The following is a 24768-nucleotide window of genomic DNA, read 5'->3' as shown; positions in this document are numbered from 1 at the left end:
ATATTTTCAATACTTTCTATATTTGAAGAATTATTAATTGTTATTAAAATTATATTTTTAATCATATTTAAAAATTGTTTAATTCTTTTATAACTTTTTATTTATATTTATATATTTAAAATAGAACATTAACATTTTATATTATTATGTATCAATATAATAAACCTATTGTTTTTGTACAAATTTATCAAATATTGTTGTCAATATTATTAGAAATTTTTGTTCAAATATAATAATTTATAATTTTTATACATGATATTACATTGATCATATTAATAAATTATATCAATAATACATTATATATAATATTATATCTTTAATATTATTAATATACAATATACTTTAGAAAGAATAAATTATGTGTCATCTATATTTTTATTGATTTTACCAGTTGATGCAATCATTAATTCATATAATTGATGTAATTGTTCATCTCTAAATTTGTTAAAATCTTCTTCTTTTAAATTTTGACCTAAAGGTTTAGCTGTATGTGGTCCCTTTAATCCAAGTTGTTTTGTAAGCATTATAGCATACTCCTATAAAATGAAATAATTTTATTATTCATTTTATAAATAAAAACTTTTAATATTTTAATAAATATAAAATATTGTTTTATTTTATATTTATTAATTTATATAATAACAAAAATGAACATAACCTAATGATGTTAAAAGATTAGATTGAATTTATAAAATCTAATGTTACTTACTGTCCATTCATTCATAAATATAATTGCTATATCTTCGTTACAATTTTTATGTCTTCTAAATTCATCTCGAACGTAATTCGTTCCTAAGACTTGAATTTCAGATGGTAAACCACGATGTAACCTTAAAATTGTTTTGTACAGTATTCTGACACGCTGTACATGAAATAAATTGCTCATAATTTATTTATTAAAGAATGTATACATGCTAACGGATTGATATATTTTTTTCACTATTACACTTTATTAACAGATAAATTAAATTAGAAAAAATTTTAATAGAATCTCGCACCAAATATTATATATTTTGATGCATGCGATGATGAGTATGAAAAAGGAAAGAAAAGTTATATATACTCGCATTCATAATATTAGATTTTATATTAGGATATTAATTCTATTTTGTTTAAATGTATTGTTTCACAAGTTCATATACACAAGTTGAATTATGAAATTTGATAAATATTTATAAATATTTAACATATATTGATATGTCATATATTTATCATATATTTATAAGTATATGAGGAAATTAAAATAATATTAAAATAATATTTTATTAAAATAATTAATATAACATAATAAAATTAAAATTATATAAAATTTATTAATATTATTAATATTAATTAAATTATATAAAATTTTTTAATTACTTAACATCTTGTTATGTATACAATCTTGTTTAAAATATAAAATATTATGTATTTTATTATATAATATTATAGGAATTTTTTCTTGTTTTCAAAAATTTTATCAAGACAATAACTTCTTAAAATAATAAAAAAACTTGAAAATTTAAATTATTAAAACTAAACTTATATATTTATTTATATCTTTTTTTTTACAATATTTATTATATTTTTCATAAGAAATTTCATAAAAACTATTGATGTTTATTTAAGATTTATTGTGATGAATTGATTTTCTAAATTATATTATAATGATTTATTATGATTTTGTCTATATTTTTAAACAGAATCCTTTACAAAAATTTTAACCAATAGCAATTATTGAATCTTCTTACCAATCACCTGTCTTCTAAGATCCTTTAATTTATAGTGTAATAAATTTTTATTAATTTTTTAATTTAATAAAAAACAAAAGAATATAAAAATATTTTGAATGAATTATTATAAAAAATGCTTTCTATTAATTTTTCATGTATAAAAATTGTTTTATAATTTTTATAATATTAAATTTTTTTATATTTTACCGTATATTTTATGAACTATTTTGCGAAGGAAATGACTTCCGCGCGCGTTTTGACCAATCAGAAACGTTTATCTTTTCTTCCCAATTACGTCAGTATTGTTGAACATTCGTCGTTGTACCTTCGTCCTGTTAAGACGCTTGCGTAGTGAGTTCGTTTTAATTTTCAATTTTATTTTTTGTAAAGTGATTTAAGTGATTATAAAAAGAAGAAAAGACTTATTAACAATTTTAGGTAAGAAATTTTATATATGAAACTTCTTTTTTACGTAAAACATAACTTACATAAAACTCTTTTATTCGAACAAAAAAATTCGTAATATCTTCAATTCGTTTTCCAATTTTTTTATTATACAAAAGTATAATTTTTATAAATTTCTTAATTTTTAATTTTTTTTTAATAATTTATACTTATTTTTGTATAAAATATATATATTTAGAACGATTAGAGCGTAAAATTCTAAATTAGGTATATTGTTTAAACTAACGTCTACGGGGTTCAACACCCCTTTTGCACGGAAAAGTCATTTTGGCCATTTGTAAATTGTTAGCTTTAATAATCTTTTATGCTTTGACCTCCATTTTGAAAAGTATTTTTTAGTAAATGACCGTGAATTTTCTTCTTTAATTATATTTTATGATGAATTTTTATATTTTACAATGAAAAAAGAAATATAACAAAATACTTTATTGTTTTTTGTTATAGAATTATGAAATTGGAAACTCTTGTTGAAACTACGTATTGAGATTGATAAAGTATACTTTTATAACAATTTCATTGAAATTGCTGTATATATGTGAGTAAAAAACCATAATTTGAGAAATTTGTAATATAAACAATATTAAATTGTACTAATTATAAAAATTTAATTTTTCATGTATTATTGAATAATTTATATCGAATATAATTTTTATATCAAAAATATTTTTTCAATTTTTATATAACTTAGGTGGATTTTTCATGTTTTCTTAAATAAAATAATAAATTAAATATTTGCTTTTCGGCAAAATAAATAATTTTTAAGAATGATCTTTTATTATTAAAATAAAAATATAAAAGCAATGATGATTTTTTTTATATTTTCATATTAATATTTTAATATATTTTTCATATTAATATTTTAATATATTTTAAAAGAAAAGTATTTGAAAAAAATTTGTTCTTTTTTTTTATTTCCCTCTTGTTCCCTTTTTAATACTTATTTCTTTCAGCAATTTTGTGATCGCGCGCAATGCGATCTTAGAGACAGTGTTTGATACGCAGTATAATATTATTTATTTAAACATTATATAACTTATATTTTTTAATTAAACGTAAAAGTAGAGTCAGTGTTTGTTTATTGTTCAATATTTTATTTTATCGCAAGTTCATAAAAATTTCGGTTATCGTGAAATTAGAATAAAATCTGACTGAGGAGAAGATCTCCTTCGGGCCATGGTGAAAAGAAGAAACGTGTAAGTATTAAAAAGTAGCATAACTTTTCAAAATATTTAATTAATTTTATATTATCTAATTGATTTTTTGTTTTAATCTATTTTAGAAAAAGAATAAACAGAAATTCAACAAATATAGATTAATAATAATCACAATGCTGTGCTACATGACTATATTTGTAAGTTTATTTCTTTATAAATAATATAATAATCAAAATCATTTTAACTATGTTGAGTCTTTTAAAAATAAGATTAACATAATTTTGAATATTTTTACTTTAGAAGATTACTTTAGAAGATTTTTATTTTACATTTTTCCCTTATTTCTGATCCAGTGTTTACAAGTGCACCTGTAGACTTATCTCAAATTTCAACCTTGACAAGGAGCATCAACCGTTTGTTATGGCACTGTATACATGCATTCAACGAACGGTGAGTCAATACATATTTCAATTTATACATATTAGTTGCATGTGAGCATAGTGATTACGAAAATAAGATTTTTGTTTTATATATTAATATTTATTTGTTTTTTTGTATGTATGATTGTGTTTTGTATGTATTAGTTTAGGTTAGAATCTTCTTGTTTCTTTTATGAAGTTTATTATAATAGAGTAGAAGTCGGATGATCCTCCGATTTCACAATATTTCAAATATTTATTTTTTATTTTTTTAAATTTATAATTTATAATGAATATTTTATAATAATTTTGCTTTATAGTAAAAAAGTAATATTATGGTTTCATATATAAAATATGTAAAATGATAATATATTATCACAAACAAGAAGATAATTCGCGATGGTTAGATTCTAATAACGAAGTAATAATTAAATATTCTTAATATATATATATATATATATATACATATTTCATGATTTTGAAATATTTACTTCGTGATAGGATCGACCAAGGGTATAATAAAATAAAATAAAGAATAAATATCAATAATTAAATAATATATATATTTTTACAATTGTTTAGATTTTTTAAACAAATTTTTAATAAATTTTTAATAGATAATTTTTTAATAAATTTGGCATTTTTATCTTTTTTAAATATTTCTAAACAAAAATATTTCGTAAAAATAGAAAATTAGCTCGCTTAGATATATTATTAATGATTTTTTTAGCTTAGGATTTTCAGCATGCAATAAAGGTACGTGGTAATTATTGTTGTCGTGTTCATTTCTTTTTACCTAAACTTATAAGCGGGCTCAGGTGCTTCTCTTATGAGTAAAGGTGGTGGACACGATTTAATTATTAATATTTATTTTTGGCGACTGACAATTTTTAGCGTTTGTGCACGATGTAAATTTCATAAGTATGAGTGTGGAATTTGTTAAGTTTATGAGATTTGCATCGAATAAAATAAAATAATTAATTTAAAATGATAATGAAAAAACAAATATAAATGAAATTTGAATTTAAAGAATTCAAATTCTGAAATTTAACATTTGAAATAAAGATTATAAAACATTTTCTTAAAAAATATATATATTTATACATATCACAATATATATATAATAATTTATGATGTATTAAATGTATGATTCCATGAATAAATAGAAATATTATATTATGATAAAAATATAATTTATCATATACAAGTCTATAGAAATACATAAAGAATGTAAATTCAAAATGAACTGATGGAATAAGATGAATATTTAATGAATATAAATGAATACTTAACGCAATATTCGCTAATGTTGTCAGTCGATTTCAGATATTGGTACGTATCTTAGTGTATGAAAGGTTGTATGCTATAAGCTCGGGTGACGGAGGCGTCCCGGGACGTATCTCCCTAGTGTAGGCATTTGCACCCGGGTGTTATGAGAGAGAATCGTGGTATGAATGTATTGGTATGAATGATTTTGCTAATTCTTTTTAAATATAGAGTTAGGTAGGTAGGTAGTATTCTGGTATGAATGATTTAGATTATAAGTAGGTAGGGCCAGGAAAAGCAGATTATCGCATTTCTCATTTCGGGTAGGTTATTTGGTCGCACGATATATCTGCACCTGGGATTCAATTAGAATCAATTAATTTTTCATTAATTGATTTTAATTATTTGATATGGTTCGTACCTAGTTTTTAAGTACGTTCGCGGTTCTAGACCCGAACGAAAAATGAAGTATATATGTGAAAGTGATTCTTGTTAAAAATTCGTATGCAATATTAAAATATCAGCTATTCTTCTAATAGTTGATCGTGATATGATATATATAATTTATAATAGTTTTTAATCAAAATTAAAAATAGTGAAATAATATAGTGGGGTTAATGCAAGAAACCCGAAGAAAGGACTAAAAGCTGAAGATTTTAAAGAATGCCTTTTCATCATTTAATGGAAAGCCATTCTTAAAATTACTAAGGTATTTATTAATTTATTATTGCATTTTATTTATTATTCACTATGCTCACAATATGTATCGATACAAAATAAGCATGATATAATTATTACTGACATAGAATAAAATAGTTTGCAAAAATCATTTTTCAAAATAATTTATGATTACATTTCATTTGTTATTATCAATATGTATCGATACAATATAGGCGTGATATAATTGTCAGTGATATGGATTAAAATTATTTGCAAAAATCATTTTTCAAAATAATTTTTAATTCAAATAAAATTTTCTAAGATTGAAATTTAAATGAATTAATTATTATGAATTGATTATAATATTTTTTTTTAATTTTTTTTAAAAAAATTTATATTAATTGTTGAAAAATTTTTAGAATACTGAAAATATTTTTATAATAAAATAATTATAAAAAATAGATAGGTGAATATGAATATAGAATAAATATGAAATGAATTGATTTTAAATTAAAAAAAAAAAATCATCATTGCAATAATAGCTTTAACAGTAAATTTTTAATGAATAACTATTAATGACTTTTTCAATTAATACTTTAATATGTTATGTACATGAAGATATATTATAATTATAAATATTGTATTTTATTATTACAATAATTTAATTATAATAATTATTATTTAAAAAATATTCTTCAAAATATACTATAAACATGAAAAATCTTTTTCTACAATTAAATTTATTTAAGATATTTTTGTAATATGTTATTAATTATATCTTAATTGTGTTATATAATACATATAATTTAAATTAATAATGTAAAAGAAATTTTTTTTTGTTTTATTTTTTTCATATTTTCTTCGTTGATTTTTTATAATCAATTTTTCTCTGTTTCAGTTTATATATGGTTATTTTTTATTTTTATCTTTTTAGCTTTAATAAACATCATCATTTATCTGTTTCAGGTTTTTCATAAAAATTATAGGTAAAAATATAAAATATTCAAAATTTCAAATATTAAAAATATTAGCTTTTCAAATAAATTTTAATTGTTTAATATTTAATAATATATATGTAAACATTAATTATAATACGTTCTTATATATTTTCTCTCAAGAAGATTTTTATGTATTTAAATTTTATAATTTAAACACATTGTTAAATATATTATTAATTTATCTTAATGGTTTATATTAATGAAATTATTATTATTGTTTTTATTATTATTTTTTATTTTACATAATGTCTCACTATTGTTAAAAGAAAAGTTTTAAATATTTGTATCATATAATATATATTTTTCTGTTTTAGAAAATATTTTACTCAAGTATTATTTTTTTTTTTCAAATTGATTTTTACTGTTTCACTATTATTAAGAAGTTTTAAATATTTGTGTTATATAAAATAATATATATTTTTCTGTTTCAGGAAATATTTTGTTCAATTATTATTCTTTTTCTACTCAAATTCGTTTTTATTTTATTATAAGAATTGTATTTTTAATAAATTTATATTTATTTGTTCCAGATATCATATTATAAAGTAATTATATATAAAATTAGGTAAATATATATAAAATTTCAAATATTAAAAATATTGGTTTTTAAATGTTTTGTATGTTTTATTTTAAATGTATATGAAAACTAATATATACATGTCTTTCTGTTTCAGGAATTATTTTTTTAATATCAATATTTTAGGTTTAATTATTTTATATTATATTATGCAATTATATAAATCGAATTGAATAGAATATTATTTAAACTTTAAATATCTTTAAGTACTTAATTTCTTTTTTTATATTATATTATAATTATGAAGAACTAACATTTTAAAATTAACATGATTTTTAAAAAGTTATCATCAACTTTAATTTTGGAATATTAATTGTCCTCTGGACACCTGGCATCTTGAACTTCCTGCAAGATTAAAAGATTGAGTTGCAATTAATTTTAACAATTTTAAAAGAAGAAATAAGAAATATGAATAATAATTATACCCGGTTCCGTTTTTCTCCATATTTCGACCAAAATGTAACTTTACACGAAGTCTTTTGTCCAGTTTGTTTATTGAAGACCGAACACGAAGAAAACGGTGGTGAATATAAATGTAATGAAACAGCAGGATTTACAGTACTCGGATTTTCAACTCGATGAAGTCCTAAGGAATCTATAAAAGGTACGTCGCCCTTTTATCTACTTATTCTTAATAATATTACACGATTATATATTTATAAAACCGTACCATTGATATAACATATTTCATTGAGACCAAGAGTATTTCTTTCCAATTCTTGTAATTCTTCTGATTCTTCCATTTCATTGTTACTTTTAGGCCATGCATATCGTGTCTATGGGAATAATTAGGTTAAAAAAATTGTTCATTAAAAATATATATATATAAAATAAAATATTTCATTTAATACCTCACATAGTTCACCTTGAAGAATTTTCATTATACAATGTGCATTTGCATGATCATGTATAGCTGAACCATGACCTTCTCCCCAACATAGAACCATTAGATTAAACCTTCCATTTCCTTCATCGACTAAATTCCTTGTATATCTAAACACAGTGATTCATTTAGTTGTTTTTTTTTTTTTTAAACCTTTTATGTATAATTAAATTTTATTAGTATTAGGATGAATCACATAAAACTAAAAAATAAAATTCATTAGAAGGTAGTGAATTAGACTTATCGAGTACACAGTTAAGCATAGATATTTTTTTTTAAATCTTTTGGAACGTTTCATTGTTCGTTGCTTTCGATCCGGTGTCGTGTGTCAAAGAACCGATGTTCTGAATCAAGTGTAACGTAAGTTAAAAGAGGGGGGCATACGTGGAAAGTGTGTATAACCAGCCGTTCACCGTACAAACACTATTGATTCATGCAATACACATGGACACTAAAGTGTTCCGCATACTTAGGTTTTGGTTGCAACGATTTTAAAACTTTTTGATCATGTCTTTAATTGTAGATCGTATTTGAAAAAAACGCAAGAAAAAAAATAATGTTTTTATACAGAGAGTAAATAAAATTAAATTATTATTGCATTTATTGCATTATTAAGCAGCTAATAATGAGATATTAAATGTTTATAAAATATTTTGACGAATTTTTATAATCTTTATTCGTTTTTTATTGGTTCGATTAATTTGTTTTATTATTCTTCTTTTTAAATGTCCTATATACTATGTTGTGCATGAAATATAGTTTCATACTTTCGCCACTTTGTCATGTGGAAATCGACATGTTAGCAATTTAGTGTAATAATGCCATATAGTCATATGTTTTATAACATTGTCATTATTATTTTTATAATTAATAAAAAAATATTCATTCAAATTTAGTATATTTTATATGAATAAGAAAAAAATTCATTTGTATTTTCAACTTTTCAAATTTTAATTTCTTTCTTCATTAAAAAAAAAAAAAAATATAAAAAATTCGAAATCATTTAATTATGATTTAAATATTTAAATAATTGATAGTTATGATATTCTATTTATTTTAGTATATTCCTATATTAATTCAACTTTAATTAACAAAGAAGATTGAGTTATTAATTTATAAAATTTAATTAACATATAATAAAAATTAAGATGCAAACAGATTATTAGGTAATATTATTCATGATCAGATTATTACCCGCAATAAAATTATCGCATAGATCATTATTTTTATTTTTCTCGAAAAATACTAATAGATTCTTATTTATTGTTTTCATATTGATAACTTTCGAATGTACATATTATGCCACTCATAGTATTATTGTAATAGCAGTATATAGTGCGAAGTACAAGATTGCTGCACAATCTTTCAATATATGTTTTTTTAGATAAGACCAACGACGTATTCAGTAAATTTCACAGACAGTAAATTTTCAAATTTTTATGACTTCTGTCACATGATGATGGTCTCTCTTCATTTTTCTTAAGGTCATTTACTTTATGTTCTCGTGTCAATTTGCGCAGATAATACAGATACATGGATGTTGAATTCATTACTTAAGATTGATTGTGTTTTGAATGAAACAAAATACGTAAGACACGATTAGGGTTGAAGAAACAGTAACGATAACCTATCATGAATTTCGTCATATTAATTTTATTTTACGATTGCGATGTAGTTGTGCCATGTTTTGTTTGTATGATGTCCGATAAAATATTTACCAAGAAACTCGATCATTCGCAAATATAAGACACATCGATTGATTAAACATGGGAAAAAAATCTTAAATTTTTATTTTTTTTTTTTTTGTAAATTAAACATTTAAATGATTCCTCTTATAATCAATATTTTAATTAACACATCGAAATAGCGCGATATATATTAAATAATAGTTTGTAAAAATATTCTAAATTTATCAGTTTACCTGTATCTATCAAACTTGGCATATTTTTTCCATTCCAAAGGATTGCTTCTGTACGAGGCCATCAGATTTTGAACCTCATCTATGTTCACATGGTCAGTTTTGAAAGCTTCATGCAAAGCATCGATAAGTTCACGAAGAGTTAAAGAGACTCGTTGGCGTGCATTTTTTTCGTTTAATAGTTTGTCACGAGAAATACAAAGTAATCTAGGATCTTCACTGTACACTTGCATTTTTTTTCTATTGGTTAGTTTTATCTTCTTCACTTATACTCGCGACGAGAATTAACAAAAAAAAAAAAAAAAAAAAAAAATATAACAGAAGTAATGACGCGAAACGAAGAATACAATAATATATATTTGAATTAATTCGCAAAGGGAAAAAATAAGTTGTTTAAAAACGAAAGCAAATGAAGAACACGATTAGCAATGGAAGAACACGTTGTCGGTCTACGGCTCGTACCGATCTAGTAAAACAGGAGACAGCGTCTTGTACGATACCTAAGATACCCCCTACTCCCACCAACTCTAACAGTTTTAAATATTTCGTATATGGTTGTGAGTTAAATCTCGACTAATTTCCTTTTTCTTTTTTTTTCTTTTTTTTCATTTCGAATAAAGTGGAATAACAAAGCAATATAGCAATATATTCTTAACATTTTATTAAAAATGTTACAATTGCACAAAAATTTGTTTTTAAAAAAATTTTAAAACCAAAATAAGAGATACATTTAACATTTATGTTATTTATCCATATCACTATATATTTTTCCTCAACATAAAAAATTATTATATTTAAGTAGTTTTTTTTTGTATAAGAAAATTAATGAAATTTTAATTTCATTTAGTTTTAATCTTTAGATTTTTAATTTTTTATCACTATTTATTATATTTATTTCATTTGAAAATTTTTATAATAGAAATTATTAGGTTATATTAACATGCATTATAATTTACGAAATTATATTTTGTAAATACATTTTAATTTTTCTTTAATCACATTTTTATCTGAACATTTTTATGTTATTGTAAATTTTGATTAATTATAAAAAGAGAAAAAAAAAACATTGGAAAATTTCTTTATACTTTATGAATAAGAGCGGGGATTTCATTCGATAATGAATTAAAAAAATGTTGTCTTATAGAAACAAAAGATCAAGAGTGCAACAGAATCATATAAATCGTTATAAAATAAATAAACAATATATTATACTTATCAACTTCGTTCTAAAGATTAACATATGAGATTCATTTCACAATAACGAACATAAACAATATATATTTCCGTTTTGTTTAAAAATCTTGAACAGTGCATTGTACTTCTAAGTCAAGTAACCACACAGGTGTCATATTAGTGCACACAAATTGTCTTTTCGTCATTGTTCTTCGGTTTCGTGGATGTTTTTCCACATGGAACGCTTTCCTTTTCTTTCGTACGACAAGGTGAATCAATGCACCTGCATGGCCTCGACTTGTTGCGCTCTCTGGTCGTAATGCAGCTGTAGCAAAGAATGTAATAAAAAAATCAGCAACTGGAAGTACCAGATCTACGTTCGGGGCAATTAATCGAGGAAATTGTTGAAATTTCGAAATTTTTTTCTCCTTTCCTCCTTTCGTTCATATAATTATTAGATATACTTACTCGCAAGGTGAATTTTTGCAATAATAACATTTTGCTTTTAATTTTTTCTGAGTCGATTTGTTCTTCTTGCATCTACAAGGTGATACTTTGCAAACGCGACAAACTACTATTATTTTCTTCTGTTTATCACTTCTCGTGTGATTCGATTCGCATTTGCAAATAGGCAGTTTACTTTTTGATTTGTCGATACATACTGCGATGATTTTTCGCCGCGTTTTAGGACTGTGAAAAAAAGAAAAAAAGATAAAGGAACGTGTAGTATTGCGTGATATATAATTTTTACTTTAATTAAATTCCGGTCAAATATATCATACCTGGTGCAATATTTTATCTTTCTATCTTCTCTTATCTCCTCTTTCTCTATGTTACAACAGCAAGGAATTTTTTTACATCGTGTACAACATGTAGACGCGCTTATTTTTTGTTGTAATTCATCCATCACATCGGAAAATACACTCAATCGTTGATAAGGTAGATCAGAATTATGCGATTTGAGTTTTTCACAATAACGGCATTCATTAATAGAATCGGTTTCATGTTCGGTTAAATTTCTGGAAAAGTAACGCCGTACTTCTTCTCTGGGCTTCCATGCAGTAATGAACATGGTACGATCGTTGTCAGATTCAGTCACGATCGATCTTCCATCGCGTATTATTTCCTGATCTTTACACGTACATAAATCTATAGGCAATTCGCAGTATGAACACTTTCGTACGGGCGTCCTACACGTGCATTTTTCACGAGGATTGTCGCAATAAAGACAAAACATAGATTTCAAATATCCAGAATTGTTCTCATTTTTTTTAATTGATGTACAGTTCCACTTATTTTGGGATTTGTAATAATCTGTCTGTCTGTAACTGTTCAATTAACAATTAAACTTAATCATCAATGATATATATTATAACAAAAGATAAAAAATTTACCTGAATTCGTTTCGTGATCTACAAGAATTGTTGCAAAGGATTTTTCTTCTACAATTACAATCAATCATATCCCAATTTCTATCATAATATGAATTTGGATAAGCACTTTCTTGAGAATTGGTATGACAACATTGCTTTTCCATTTTTAAACAACTTTTAAGGTAATTTGTAGGTTCGGCATCATATTGCTGTACGGGTGCATTACAACAACTACATCTACTTTTTTCAGTAGTAACACATTCGTGGATATTTGAATATTTTCCATAATTCGAATCTGTACATATTGTATGAGATTCTATTCCGGAAGACTTTGTACATACCGTGATAGTTTCTTTTTCGGAACATACATCAGGATGTATTTTTTTAATTGGTTTTTCTTCTTCTTTTATTTCAATTACTTTAGGTTTAGTTTCTTTCTTTTCTTGAATGGCAGGTTTTTCAGGTTTTTTTATTACCTCTTTTTGAGCTTTGTCTTGAGCAATGTCTCGAGGTTTTTCAGGTTTTTTTAATACTTCTTTTTGAGCGATATCTTTAGATTTTCGAGGTTCAAGTATCTTTTCAGGTTTTTCAGAATTTTTATGTGTTACTTTATTTTGATTTAACGAAACAGGTATATCTTTATCTAGTAACTTCAATTGATTTTGCTTTTGTTTATTATTGTAAATTTGTTTTTCTTTATTAGAAATTTGTTTTTCTTTATCAGAAATTTCTTTTTCTTTATCAGAAATTTGTTTTTCTTTATCAGAAATTTGTTTTTCTTTATCAGAAATTTGTTTTTCTTTATCAGAAATTTGTTTTTCTTTATCAGAAATTTTATTTTTTGCATTATTTTTTATTTCTTCTTTTATCAGCGGAGGAGGAGAATTGGGATTGTTCTTATTGTTTATTTTCTGTATCTCATATATAATTTGGTTAGGCGGTTTTATTGGATTTCCAGGATTCGATTTCACAGGAAATTTCTGATTTCTCTCTATTCTCATTGCCATATGTGGATTCGTTTTAGTGGGAGTAAATCTTACTAATTGTTTTTCTGCATCTTTTATTTCAATTTTAGTATTTGTTTTAGTCTTATTATTATTTTCTTTCTTTGGAGTTTCATCAGTTTTACCCATTTTCTTAAAACCTTTGATAAAAAACTCTTTCAATCTTTCTTGGAAAGTTTTTTCTCTTTGTTTTACTTCTAGTATTTCTTTCTCCAATAATTTTTCTTTATCTTCTTCTGGAATAGGTATTTTCTCTTCTTCTGGAATAAGTATTTTCTCCTCTTCTGGAATAGGTATTTTCTCTTCTTCTGGAATAGGTATTCTCTTTTCTTCTGGAGGAGGTATTTTTTCTTCTGGAGGAAGTATTCTCTTTTCTTCTGGAGGAGGTATTTTTTCTTCTGGAGGAGGTATTTTCTTTTCTTCTGGAGGAGGTACTTTCTTTTCCTCTGGAAAAAGTATTTTCCTTTCTTCAATAGTTAGTCGTCTTGGTTTTTCTTTGTATTTTTTTAAAATATCCGGCGGGGTTATTGGAACTCTCCGTGGAATATATGGTGAAATAGGTGTAAAAGGTATCATAGGTGGTGCAGGTTTTGTTTGTTGCAAGAGTTGTCTAAGTGCAAATGCTTCAGGTCTCATTAATTTTGATGGTAAAATTGATTTTTCATCTATTATTGGTGGAATTTCTTTTTCTTCCTCTTCTACTTTTTCTTCTTCCTTTTCTATTTCTTTTTCTAGTTCTTTTTTTTTTTCCTCTTCTATCTCTTTTTCCTTTTCCTTTTCCTTTTCTAATTCTATTTCTTTTTCTTTTTCTTTTTCTATTTCTTTTTCTATTTCTTTCTTTTTTTCTATTTCTTTTTCTTTTTCCTTTTCCTTTTCTACTTTTTCTTTTTCTTTTTTTATTCTTTCTTTTTCCTTTTCTACTTCTTCTTTTTCTTTTTTTACTCTTTCCTTTTCCTTTTCTATTTTTTCTTTTTCCTTTTCTACTTTTTCTTTTTCCTTTTCGACTTCTTTTTCCTCTTCATCTACTTCATCTATTTTTTCTTTTTCCTTTTCTATTTTTTCTTTTTCCTTTTCTACCTTTTTTTTTTCATTTTCTATTTTTTCTTTTTCCTTTTCTACTTTTTCTTTTTCTTTTTCTATTTTTTCTTTTTCCTTTTTTATTCTTTCTTTTTCCTTTTCTACTTTTTCCTTTTCCTTTTCTATTTTTTCTTTTTCCCTTTCTACTCTTTCCTTTTCCTTTTCTACCTTTTCTTTTTCTATTTTTTCTTCTTTTTCTTCTTCGTCTTCCTCTTCTTCTTTCTCTTCCTCTTCCTCTTCCTTTTCTTCTTCTTCCTCTTCCTTTTCTTCTTCTTTTTCTTCTTCTTCTTCTTCCTCCTTTTCTTCCTCTTCCTTTTCTTCTTCTTCCTCTTCCTTTTCTTCTTCTTTTTCTTCTTTTTCCTCCTCCTCTTCCTCCTCCTCTTCTTCCTCCTCCTCCTCTTTCTTTTTTATTTTTATTTCATCTACTTCTTCTTTCTTTAATTTGCTTGGACATGGTACACATTCTATGAATTTGTCGACAAGATATTCTGGACACGGTACAGATTTTATGAATTTTTCTTCAGGATATTCTGAACATGGTACAGATTTTACAAATTTGTCGACAAAATATTCTGGACATGGTACACATTCAACAGATTTGTCACTAGAATATTCTGGACATGGTACGGACTTCATAAATTTATTTTCAGAATATTCTGGACATGGTATCGACTTCATAAATTTATTTTCAGAATATTCTGGACATGGTATCGACTTCATAAATTTATTTTCAGAATATTCTGGACATGGTACCGACTTCATAAATTTATTTTCAGAATATTCTGGACATGGTACCGATTTCATAAATTTATTTTCAGAATATTCTGAACACGGTACCGACTTCATAAATTTATTTTCAGAATATTCTGGACATGGTACCGATTTCATAAATTTATTTTCAGAATATTCTGAACACGGTACCGACTTCATAAATTTATTTTCAGAATATTCTGGACATGGTACCGACTTCATAAATTTATTTTCAGAATATTCTGGACATGGTACCGACTTCATAAATTTATTTTCAGAATATTCTGAACACGGTACAGACTTTATAAATTTATTTTCAGAATATTCTGGACATGGTACACATTTTGTGGATTTTTTCTCTTCTTCTTCCTCTTCCTCCTCTGTTATGCACTTACAAATTAACAATGATTCTTTATCAATTACTTTAGACGAACGTTTTTTACGACAACATTTGCATCGCATATTATATCTACTATTTAATTTTTGATCTTTTTTGCGACATTTGCATAAACTTTTAACAATTTTACTATGTTTCGTTTCACTATTGCAAATATAATTCATATTAGGATCTAATTCTTCTGACCAAGAATCAGGTAGAAAACATTTTATATCTCGATTGCTGTTAGTTGATTTCGAAGACCATCCTTCACTTTCTGAATCCGATAAATTTTTTTTAGGATATATCGTGGAGCAAGGTTTTTCTATTTTGTCACATATGATGAATTTAGGCTTTTCAGAAGATGTATCGGAAGATTTTTTAACTGTTTCACATACATCGCTAACACTTGTGTCTTTGCATTTGCATTCGATCAAAGTAGATTCGGTTGTTGTCGAGCTTTCATCTTTATCAAGATCGTGACAAATTTCAAGAATATCACTACTATCTACTTTTATTGTGCTCTTCGAATCTGAAAATTTGGAACTACAACTGCATATAACACTGGTATCGTTACTTTCGTCTTTCTTTGAGAGACTGTCCAATGAATTTTCTACAGATTTTTTACGTTTATTTCGAATGCAAGTAACAAGCTTGCTCGACGAAATTTTTGACGATTCTGTCGTTGTTTCTGAACTAGATTCAGCGCATGGTTGAGGTTTTTCTTGTTTCTTACCTTTTTCCTAACAAATAAAACAATCAATTAGAACATTTCTAATAAAAACTATCTTCAATAAAGAAAAAAATAAAATTACTTGAGCATTTTCAGTAGCTTCCGAACATATATAAATATTTACATTTCCGGTCATTTTACGATTATCAGTTTTCACATTGCTCGATGATTTTGAACGTTTTGATTGTTTCGTGATTTTCTTTTTTTCCTCTTCAAGTGCTTTCCTTTTTTTACGCAAACGTTTTGCATGTTCTTCGTGTAATTTTTTAAGATTCATACGAGCAATATTATATTTTTCTTGAAGACGATTCGATTTTGTAATTTTGCAACGATTATTGTGATGTTCTTGACTTGCCTGAATCCCACGTGCTCGATGTTCACGCTTGATCTTTACTGGAATTTTCTTAACGTAACAGATTGATCTATCAATTTTTTCCTCCGGCTTCTTATCAAGATTCTTTTCTTCCAACTTTTTATCAAAATTCTTCTCTTCCGACTTCTTATCAAGATTCTTTTCTTCTAGTTTCTTATCAAAATTCTTTTCTTCTTTCTGCTTTTTGAAAAAAAAATATGTATATATATATTGAAATAATTACATAATTCTCTTCATTTCATTTACACATAAATAGGTAATAAAAATTTAGTAAAAAATTTAAGTATCTTGGATACTTGCATCTTAAATACCATTCTACATTGCTCCACAATAGTCTGCATCGCTTCTTTGATCGAACTATTGATCATTTGTGTTAATTTTATAGGACTGATTTTACAATCTGATTCACATTTAACAATTTCTTTTATTAAAGGACTTTCACAAATTTCAGAAATATATTCTTTCTTCGGGCAAGTTTGCAAATTGCAAATATCATTCAAATATATTTTTTCATCTTCAATTTCATCCTCAATTTCATCCTCAATTTCATCTTCGACTTCATCTTTGACTTCATCTTTCACTTCATCCTTTTTAATTTCATTTTCCCTTCTAATATCGTTGATTTCCCTCTTAATATCTTTGATTTCTCTCCTTACATCGTTGCTTTCCCTCCTAATATCATTTTCCCTCCTAACATCAGTTTCCCTTCTAACATCAGTTTCCCTCCTAACATCAGTTTCTCTCCTAACATCAGTTTCCCTCCTAACATCAGTTTCTCTCCTAACATCAGTTTCTCTCCTAACATCATTTTCCCTTCTAACATCATTTTCCCTTCTAACATCATTTTCCCTCCTAACATCATTTTCCCTCCTAACATCATTTTCTCTCCTAACATCATTTTCTCTCCTAACATCATTTTCTCTCCTAACATCATTTTCTCTTCTAATATCATTTTCTCTCCTAATATCATTGATTTCCTTTCTAATGTCATTGATTTCCTTCCTAATATCGTTGTTTTCCCTTCTAATATCATTGTTTTCTCTCCTAACGTCATTTTCTCTCCTAACGTCATTTTCTCTCCTAATGTCATTTTCTCTCCTAACGTCATTTTCTCTCCTAACGTCATTTTCTCTTCTAACGTCATTTTCTCTCCTAATATCATTTTCCCTCCTAATGTCATTTTCTCTCCTAATATCCTTGCTTTCCCTCCTAGTATCGTTATTTTCTCTTCTTACATCGTTATTTTCTCTCCTAGTATCGTTATTTTCTCTTCTAATATCGTTATTTTCTCTTCTAATATCGTTATTTTCTCTCCTAGTATCGTTATTTTCTCTTCTAATATCGTTGTTTTCTCTCCTAATATCTTTGTTTTCTCTTCTAATATCTCTATTTTCTTTCCTATCATTCATATTAATTATGTCTTCATATCCATTTTTGGTTTGTAACATTCTTGGATTGCCAGATTTTGTTGCAATCATAGTTTGAGGATTAGCATGCACTGCTGCATCTAACAAAAGTGGAGGAGGAAAACTCGTTGCTTTTTCGGTATGGAATGGATAAACTAAATTTTGATTGATATGATTCGGAAATTCTAATTTTTCTGGTGGAGATAATGTATTATTTTCTTTTTCCAAAGATTTTAATTCTGGTTCCGGTGTTTTACGATGGAATAATTTAGCAAGAAACATTTTAATATGTTATAAATATCTATTATTTTCTATTCTATTTCTTCCTTTTACATTTGCCTTTGTCAAATTTCATATATGTGTATATATTGTCCAAATATACACGTCCTTTTTCGTTTTTTGAGAAACTTCTGCATTTCCTTCGACATCGCCGAAATTTATTTATATTTCAAAAAACAATAATTTTTATTTCATCTCAAATTTATCATAACTAACATTTTTATTAAACATTTGTATTAAAGGTTATACATTTTAATAACATATAAAGTTTAAAACAATCGAAAGTATTTTTCATTGATCAAAATCCAAAATGAAGTGTGTCGTATATGATTTACTTTCGATAATAGAAATACATAACATGTATATAGTGATTGAAACAAAATAAAAAGCGATATATATATATATATATATTTGTTGTTCCATTCGTAGATGTATAAGATTTATGTGGCACAACTACAAGCGGAGGATGTTTCACTTAAAACTTCTGAATCGTGTGAGCAATCACAACTTTTCATTTGTTTAAACCTTACATTTGCTTTGTGCATCTTGTGTTTACATTTAGGCGACTAAAAAAAAAAAATAATAATTAAAACATGTAAAAAGAAATATAAAAATTGTAATAATTAATATCCAAGTTTCAAGTTATTTTAAATACCGTTTTACGAATGAATTTTTTCAAATCCGATTTTCTTTGACTTTGACTTTTGGTTGGATAAAGTTGTTTTACACGTTTACTTTTATCTGCTTTTTCGGACAAACATATTAGTGGTATGCTTTCGCAAGATTTATGACTTTCTCGACATCCAATTCTTCTTTGAAATTCGCATAAGACATTTTTATAAATTTGCGACTCCTGATAAGGATATCTGTTATCCTGCTGAATTAGTTTGAACTTAAAACAAAATAATTCTTATTTTTATTTTTATAAAAATCAACAAAGTATTTAATCTTATAATTTCAACGCTTACCGAACGTTCAGATGCAAGAGAAGGATTGATCCTTTGAGTCTCCATTCTACTGCTCGTTGAGCTGTCTAAACATCGAAAAGGGCTTCCAAGTCTTTGTTTTTTCCTTTCTTTTTCTTGAATTAATTTCATTCTATCGTGTCTTTTCAATTCTTCGATTAATTCTGGAGTTTGATACATAGGTAAATACCTTTTTACCATAGGCATTTCGGGTCTTCGCGTTGTTACTTCTGGCTCTGTCGTAATAAATTCACGAGGAATTTCAGAACTCTTTTTATAAATATGCGTTCTATAATTTCGTGGACAACATTCGCATTCGTATGGGAAATGAATATTTTCGCACGATTCCCATTCTTTTATTTGTCTTCTTTCTCTACTAGGTGTTTCAGGAACATACCGACATGGTTTTTTTAATCTGGATTTGTACTCGTATGTTTCTTCATCGTCTGTTAATATTGATTCTTCTGAACAACTGCATCTTCTTCGTTTCGAACGGCTACGATGATGTTTCTTGCACCTAATTAATTTCAATTATTAGTCATTGAAAACAATATGTTTACGTCACTTTCCATTTTAACATTTACCTTGCCCGATACTTTTTCCTTTCCCTGCTTAACTCCCTTGGAAGTTTACTAATCTTTTTTACGTCTGGATTTCTAGTATCTGATCTACCATTTTTATCTTCTTTGTCGTGTTTATAAAACTTTGTTTGAACGAATCTGTTTTTATCCGGTAGTAAATCGGTTGCTTTATCCACTTTTATTTCTATGGGTTCCATATCATCAAGTTCCGTTTCTTCATCTGTATCAATTTTTTCTTTAATTTTCGATGACCATAAAGTTTTCAAAGGCTTTATGGTTTCCAAAGGTTTTACGACTTCTAAAAATTTACGACTTTTTTCGAAAATTTTAGGTCTTTTTCTTGAAATTTTAGCTTCTTCTTTCGGAATTCTAGGTTCTTCTTTCGATATTCTGGTTACTTTATTTGAAATTTTAAATTCTTCTTCCGAAATTCCAGATTTCCTTTTTGTAATTTCAGAATTTTCAGGATTTCCTTTCGAAAACCTAGGATATCCTCCCGAAATCCTAGGTTTCCTTTCTGAAATTCCAAAATCTTCTCTTGATAATTCAGATTTAACGTCTTCCATTTGACGAACGCATTTTCGTGTACGTAAATTTTTAGTTTCATCTACCTCGAAATAACACGTGTCTTTCACAGCGGATTCCAAATGCCTGTTTCGTATTGCATATTCATTAAATATTCAAAAATAACTCTAATTTTTCTTTTTTTAAATATATAAAATTACTTTGGTAATTGTTTCGTGGCGAATCTTCCATACGGGACTATCTCGCTAAAATTTTCACAATCATCCTCTATAGTTGGTCTTTTAGTTATTCGTTTAGCGAAATATACATTCCCAGTGGCTCTGTCTTCTATTTTTAACAGGCTCTCGTTTTCATCGTTGCAGGAACACGAGGAAGAGGAATCTTTTATCTTTCTAACTCTTCTGTATGATTGCATCGGCATTGATTCCTTTCTCCTAAGCATGCTGACAATTTTATTCATAAGGGATGGACGTTTCTTTTGCAATCCTCTGCACGGCGGCTTTTCGTCAATCTGCCAAAGCAATAAAACTATATTTCAGCGAAACTTTAAGTCTTCGAACAAATAATGATAGAGAAATATGAAAAAATTTGGAAGATTTAGCGTGATTCATACTTCTCCTTTACCGAGCCAAGGAATTCTTGCAACTGCATTGACGATTCTATTTATACGACCCAGTTTCCTCTTATCCTGTCGATCCCTCGGGAGTAATTCTTCCTCGTCGTCGCCTACTTCTATGTGTATTACTTCTTCCTCGTCGACTATCTCGCTCGTCCAGGATTCCGTATCGGCGATTGAAGTAGATGAATCGGAATCTTTCTCAATCGGTCGTTTTTTTATTTTGGCACATATTTTTCTACGTGCCCTCACAACGAAGGGAGAGATCATTGATTCACTGCTCGAGGATGACAGTTTTACAAATGGTTGGTTAAATATCTAAATAACATTTTAATGAAAAAAAAAAAAAAAAAAAAAAAAGGAATTTTATTTATAAATTAGCCAAAAACAATTTCATCATCTTAAATTGAAACGCACTTGAATCGTTACGTCGTCTCTTATTCTTTGTGCTTCCACATCTTTAAAAGGTATTCTCGGTTTTACAATCTCTGGAGGTTCCTCTGGAGGTTCTTCTTCCTGATATTCTAAGACAATTAATTTTTTAATGAAATTAGTAATTCTAGTAATCTAAAAATATACTTGAATTTATATGTATTTATATATTAATTTTTACCGAAACTGAGGATAGACACATCTGGTTTTTCAACTGGTGGTTCTACTGGTGGTGGTTCTATTACTGGTTCGACTATAGGTGGTTCCTCTACTGGTAGTTCTTCCTCTATTGGTGGTTCTTCTTCTATTGGTAGTTCTTCTTCTATTGGTGGTTCTTCCTCTATTGGTAGTTCTTCCTCTATTGGTGGTTCTTCCTCTATTGGTAGTTCTTCCTCTATTGGCGGTTCTTCCTCTATTGGTAGTTCTTCTTCTATTGGTGGTTCTTCCTCTATTGGTGGTTCTTCTTCTATTTCTTCTTCCTCTGGTATCATCTCTATTTCTTCTTCCTCTGGTATCATCTCTATTTCTTCTTCCTCTGGTATCATCTCTATTTCTTCTTCCTCTGGTATCATCTCTATTTCTTCTTCTTCTGGTATCATCTCTATTTCTTCTTCCTCTGGTATCATCTCTATTTCTTCTTCTTCTTCCACAATTTCTTCCACTTCTTCTTCCACCGGTATCTCTTCTTCTTCCACTTCTGGTTCTTCAGGTTCAGGTATTAATGGTATTATTATTGGTTCATCAATTTCTGAATCTCTAATATTTTAAAATTATTAGTAACAATTGACAAATCGAACTAAGATATTTTTATTATTAAACGATTTACTTCTCCTCACTCATGTCGGTCAAATCACCGTACTCCACCGGCATTCGACAAATTGTGCACAATTTTTGCAAATCTGCGAAACACTGCGTGCAATACAGACCAACGCAACCAGGTGTTGGACATTTAATATGTGGTTCGTGTTCAGGACGTTCGATCGCGCCACATAGAAGACATGCAGTTTGTTCTAATGGGAATAACGTGTTCAAAAATGGACACATAGCCCACAATTTCTCCTTTAATGTCATTTTTTCGACAACTTCGTCTCCGCTCAAACCGAATTTTCGGCGCAATTGACGTCTAGCGAACTTCAAAAAACTCACTCTTGACCTAGTCACGTTTTTTTTTTTTTTAGAGATAAAAGATAATTTAATTCTTCTCTCTTTCAACACAGAAACGAAAAGGATATCACTCATACCTGATGATATGATTGTACAGCCAAATTGCTCTTTGTTTCGCTCTGTCAGGGTAATATTGGCACATGACCACTTGTCTTAATCGTAAACCATAAGGTTCAAAGACAGTTATCAGCCAGCATAAAAGTATTATAATGATGATTTGGACATATTTATCCGTATTGGGAGGTATAGGATCCGGAAGACAAAGCAAGGTATCTATTTCCGCTTCATTTTCATGAGGTGTAAACGATTTTATGATGCTTCTATAAAGTTCAGCTAAATATCCATCACCCGCTACATGAATAGTTATCACGCTTGGCCGTTCCACCTAAAAATGATCGTATAACAATATATATATATATATATATATATATATATATATATATATATATATATATATATATATATGTATATATGAAATAATGGCAATAATACAACTCGTTGTTTTACCTTACTTTGATATCGTCCATAGATTTGGATCATTTTTAATATCCAATAAAGACTATAATCTATCGCTATGAAGGTGATAAGTTTCATCGTCGCCATGCTTAAAAATATTAAAGATCTAGCTAATTTAACCCTTTCGGGCTTGATCAACTTAGCAGATGTTAATGATGCATATCTTTTCTGTTCTCGCGGATTGAGCGGCAAAACTGTCTCTTTGTCTTGTCGCGCTCTTATCAAATCGATAGTACGTATATCATTGGTTATGTATCGATTATCGTAACGCTCGCTAGTTAACCATTTGTAACGATAATGCAACACTCTGGAAATACGCGCATGGAATACATGTTTACGATTACCATAATATTCTTCTACGGATAGAACGATTATATTGTCATACTTGAGTATTACGAAGAACAAGAAGAAGGTCGTGGCGAAACTCAGGACATCGAAAATTGCAAAGATTTTGTCGGTTCTCGATCGTATTTCGTTACCAATATTCGTGGTCACTTCCTTGATCGTTTTGGTTTGATTCGTTTCGAAATGAAACGAATGGGAGAACTTAACTTTAACGTAGAACATCGCTTTCATGTGCATTGTAAACTTTTTAATCTCTACGAACATAACAATCGATTGAATCGATCTACGAAACGATCGATCAAATTTTATTCGAAGACTACTTACTGTTTCGTACGACACCGACTACAGCGTCGGAGATATAAGAGACAAGCATGCAAATAAAGTCCAATGGTTTCACTATGTAGCACAGAGTACTGACTATATAAGTTATATTGCAAACCAAGCCTAGATACGGTCCTAATTTTGCTTTGCAATCTGCCACTGCACCTTCAAAAACGTTTTGACACCTCTCGAAAGGTGTGCCCAACTTTTTATTACACATATTTATGATACTTCCAAGCCATTGGAATACCGAACTGATAACTCTAACTAAAAGGAGAGATAAAGACTCTAAGAAAAATTTTTGCAAATAATTGATATAAAATAATTGTGCATATCGTACGCTGAATTCAATACTTACGAATACTGAGAACGATCCTTTTAATCGCAATTAAAGTTTGCTTTATCTTTTTTACGACTACTTTCACTGACTTTACAACTTTCGATATTGCATCTCGTAGAGCGTAAAATGGCTGCTTCGCTAAATCCACCACGGTCTTTACCGCTTCTTTTAACTGTTCCTAAAACACAAACGAGCTTCTCGCGATCGATTATACATACATACGATCGATTGCGAATCAAGGATTAAATGGTGCAACGTAGTATATTTGGCATACTTGCGCGCAAGACAATGATTCTGAGAGTATACCCATGTTGTGCAAAGTATTTTTCACCGGTCCAGTTAAAGCTAAAATAAACGCGTACGCCAT

At 27.2% G+C, this 24768-nt stretch overlaps 4 protein-coding genes across 5 annotated transcripts; all 4 read right to left on the bottom strand.

Moving 5' to 3' along the window:
• Positions 1-84: 84 nt before the first annotated feature.
• On the bottom strand, positions 85-1191 carry Sdhaf3 (Succinate dehydrogenase assembly factor 3). Its single transcript, XM_012494867.3, has 2 exons — positions 710-1191; positions 85-536 (listed from the first exon to the last, which is right to left on the bottom strand). Exons 1-2 carry the CDS (start codon positions 884-886, stop codon positions 357-359), a joined length of 357 nt encoding a protein of 118 aa, XP_012350321.2. The 5' UTR covers positions 887-1191; the 3' UTR covers positions 85-356.
• A 6086-nt stretch (positions 1192-7277) lies between these two features.
• On the bottom strand, positions 7278-10528 carry LOC105737315 (cysteine dioxygenase type 1). The gene is made up of 5 exons (XM_012494906.3): positions 10056-10528; positions 8103-8244; positions 7922-8027; positions 7677-7846; positions 7278-7596 (listed from the first exon to the last, which is right to left on the bottom strand). The coding sequence occupies exons 1-5, from the start codon at positions 10283-10285 to the stop codon at positions 7561-7563; spliced, it is 684 nt and encodes a 227-aa protein (XP_012350360.1). The 5' UTR covers positions 10286-10528; the 3' UTR covers positions 7278-7560.
• Positions 10529-10690: 162 nt separating this feature from the next.
• LOC147656581 (uncharacterized) lies at positions 10691-18909 on the bottom strand. Of its 2 annotated transcripts, none has more exons than XM_086914219.1 (6): positions 17223-18909; positions 16621-17091; positions 12620-16548; positions 12008-12553; positions 11694-11915; positions 10691-11550 (listed from the first exon to the last, which is right to left on the bottom strand). In XM_086914219.1, exons 1-6 carry the CDS (start codon positions 18597-18599, stop codon positions 11403-11405), a joined length of 6693 nt encoding a protein of 2230 aa, XP_086770345.1. In that variant the 5' UTR covers positions 18600-18909; the 3' UTR covers positions 10691-11402. The 2 variants fall into 2 exon arrangements, with proteins under 2 accessions (XP_086770345.1, XP_086770346.1); XM_086914220.1 differs by having other exon boundaries at positions 16621-17088.
• A 127-nt stretch (positions 18910-19036) lies between these two features.
• Positions 19037-24768, bottom strand: LOC105737309 (uncharacterized). Its single transcript, XM_086914511.1, has 16 exons — positions 24676-24768; positions 24420-24579; positions 24065-24328; positions 23781-23994; positions 23387-23702; positions 22957-23264; positions 22542-22868; positions 22157-22471; positions 21970-21998; positions 21701-21807; positions 21281-21601; positions 20868-21166; positions 20158-20793; positions 19565-20078; positions 19239-19488; positions 19037-19164 (listed from the first exon to the last, which is right to left on the bottom strand). Exons 1-16 carry the CDS (start codon positions 24766-24768, stop codon positions 19037-19039), a joined length of 4281 nt encoding a protein of 1426 aa, XP_086770637.1.

The sequence above is a fragment of the Apis florea genome, unplaced genomic scaffold (genome assembly GCF_048593485.1).
Source record: "Apis florea isolate Af1SG1 unplaced genomic scaffold, ASM4859348v1 contig_3587_pilon, whole genome shotgun sequence".
Taxonomy (NCBI): domain Eukaryota; kingdom Metazoa; phylum Arthropoda; class Insecta; order Hymenoptera; family Apidae; genus Apis; species Apis florea.
This window is presented reverse-complemented; position numbering and strand designations above follow the sequence as displayed.

Excerpts from the sequence above, each read along its gene's own strand:
- Sdhaf3 (XM_012494867.3), bottom strand. The coding sequence starts at position 886 with ATGAGCAATTTATTTCATGTACAGCGTGTCAGAATACTGTACAAAACA. Across the intron at positions 537-709 it reads TATTTATGAATGAATGGACA|GAGTATGCTATAATGCTTAC; the intron begins GTAAGTAACATT and ends TTCATTTTATAG.
- LOC105737315 (XM_012494906.3), bottom strand. The coding sequence starts at position 10,285 with ATGCAAGTGTACAGTGAAGATCCTAGATTACTTTGTATTTCTCGTGAC. Across the intron at positions 7,847-7,921 it reads TGAAATATGTTATATCAATG|ATTCCTTAGGACTTCATCGA; the intron begins GTACGGTTTTAT and ends TACCTTTTATAG. Across the intron at positions 7,597-7,676 it reads ATGGAGAAAAACGGAACCGG|GAAGTTCAAGATGCCAGGTG; the intron begins GTATAATTATTA and ends TTAATCTTGCAG.
- LOC147656581 (XM_086914219.1), bottom strand. The coding sequence starts at position 18,599 with ATGTTTCTTGCTAAATTATTCCATCGTAAAACACCGGAACCAGAATTA. Across the intron at positions 17,092-17,222 it reads TTGTGGAGCAATGTAGAATG|CAGAAAGAAGAAAAGAATTT; the intron begins GTATTTAAGATG and ends TTTTTCAAAAAG. Across the intron at positions 11,916-12,007 it reads AAGATAAAATATTGCACCAG|TCCTAAAACGCGGCGAAAAA; the intron begins GTATGATATATT and ends TTTTTTTCACAG.
- LOC105737309 (XM_086914511.1), bottom strand. The coding sequence starts at position 24,768 with ATGGCGTACGCGTTTATTTTAGCTTTAACTGGACCGGTGAAAAATACT. Across the intron at positions 24,329-24,419 it reads AAGGATCGTTCTCAGTATTC|TTAGAGTTATCAGTTCGGTA; the intron begins GTAAGTATTGAA and ends CTCTCCTTTTAG. Across the intron at positions 23,265-23,386 it reads ATGGACGATATCAAAGTAAG|GTGGAACGGCCAAGCGTGAT; the intron begins GTAAAACAACGA and ends GATCATTTTTAG.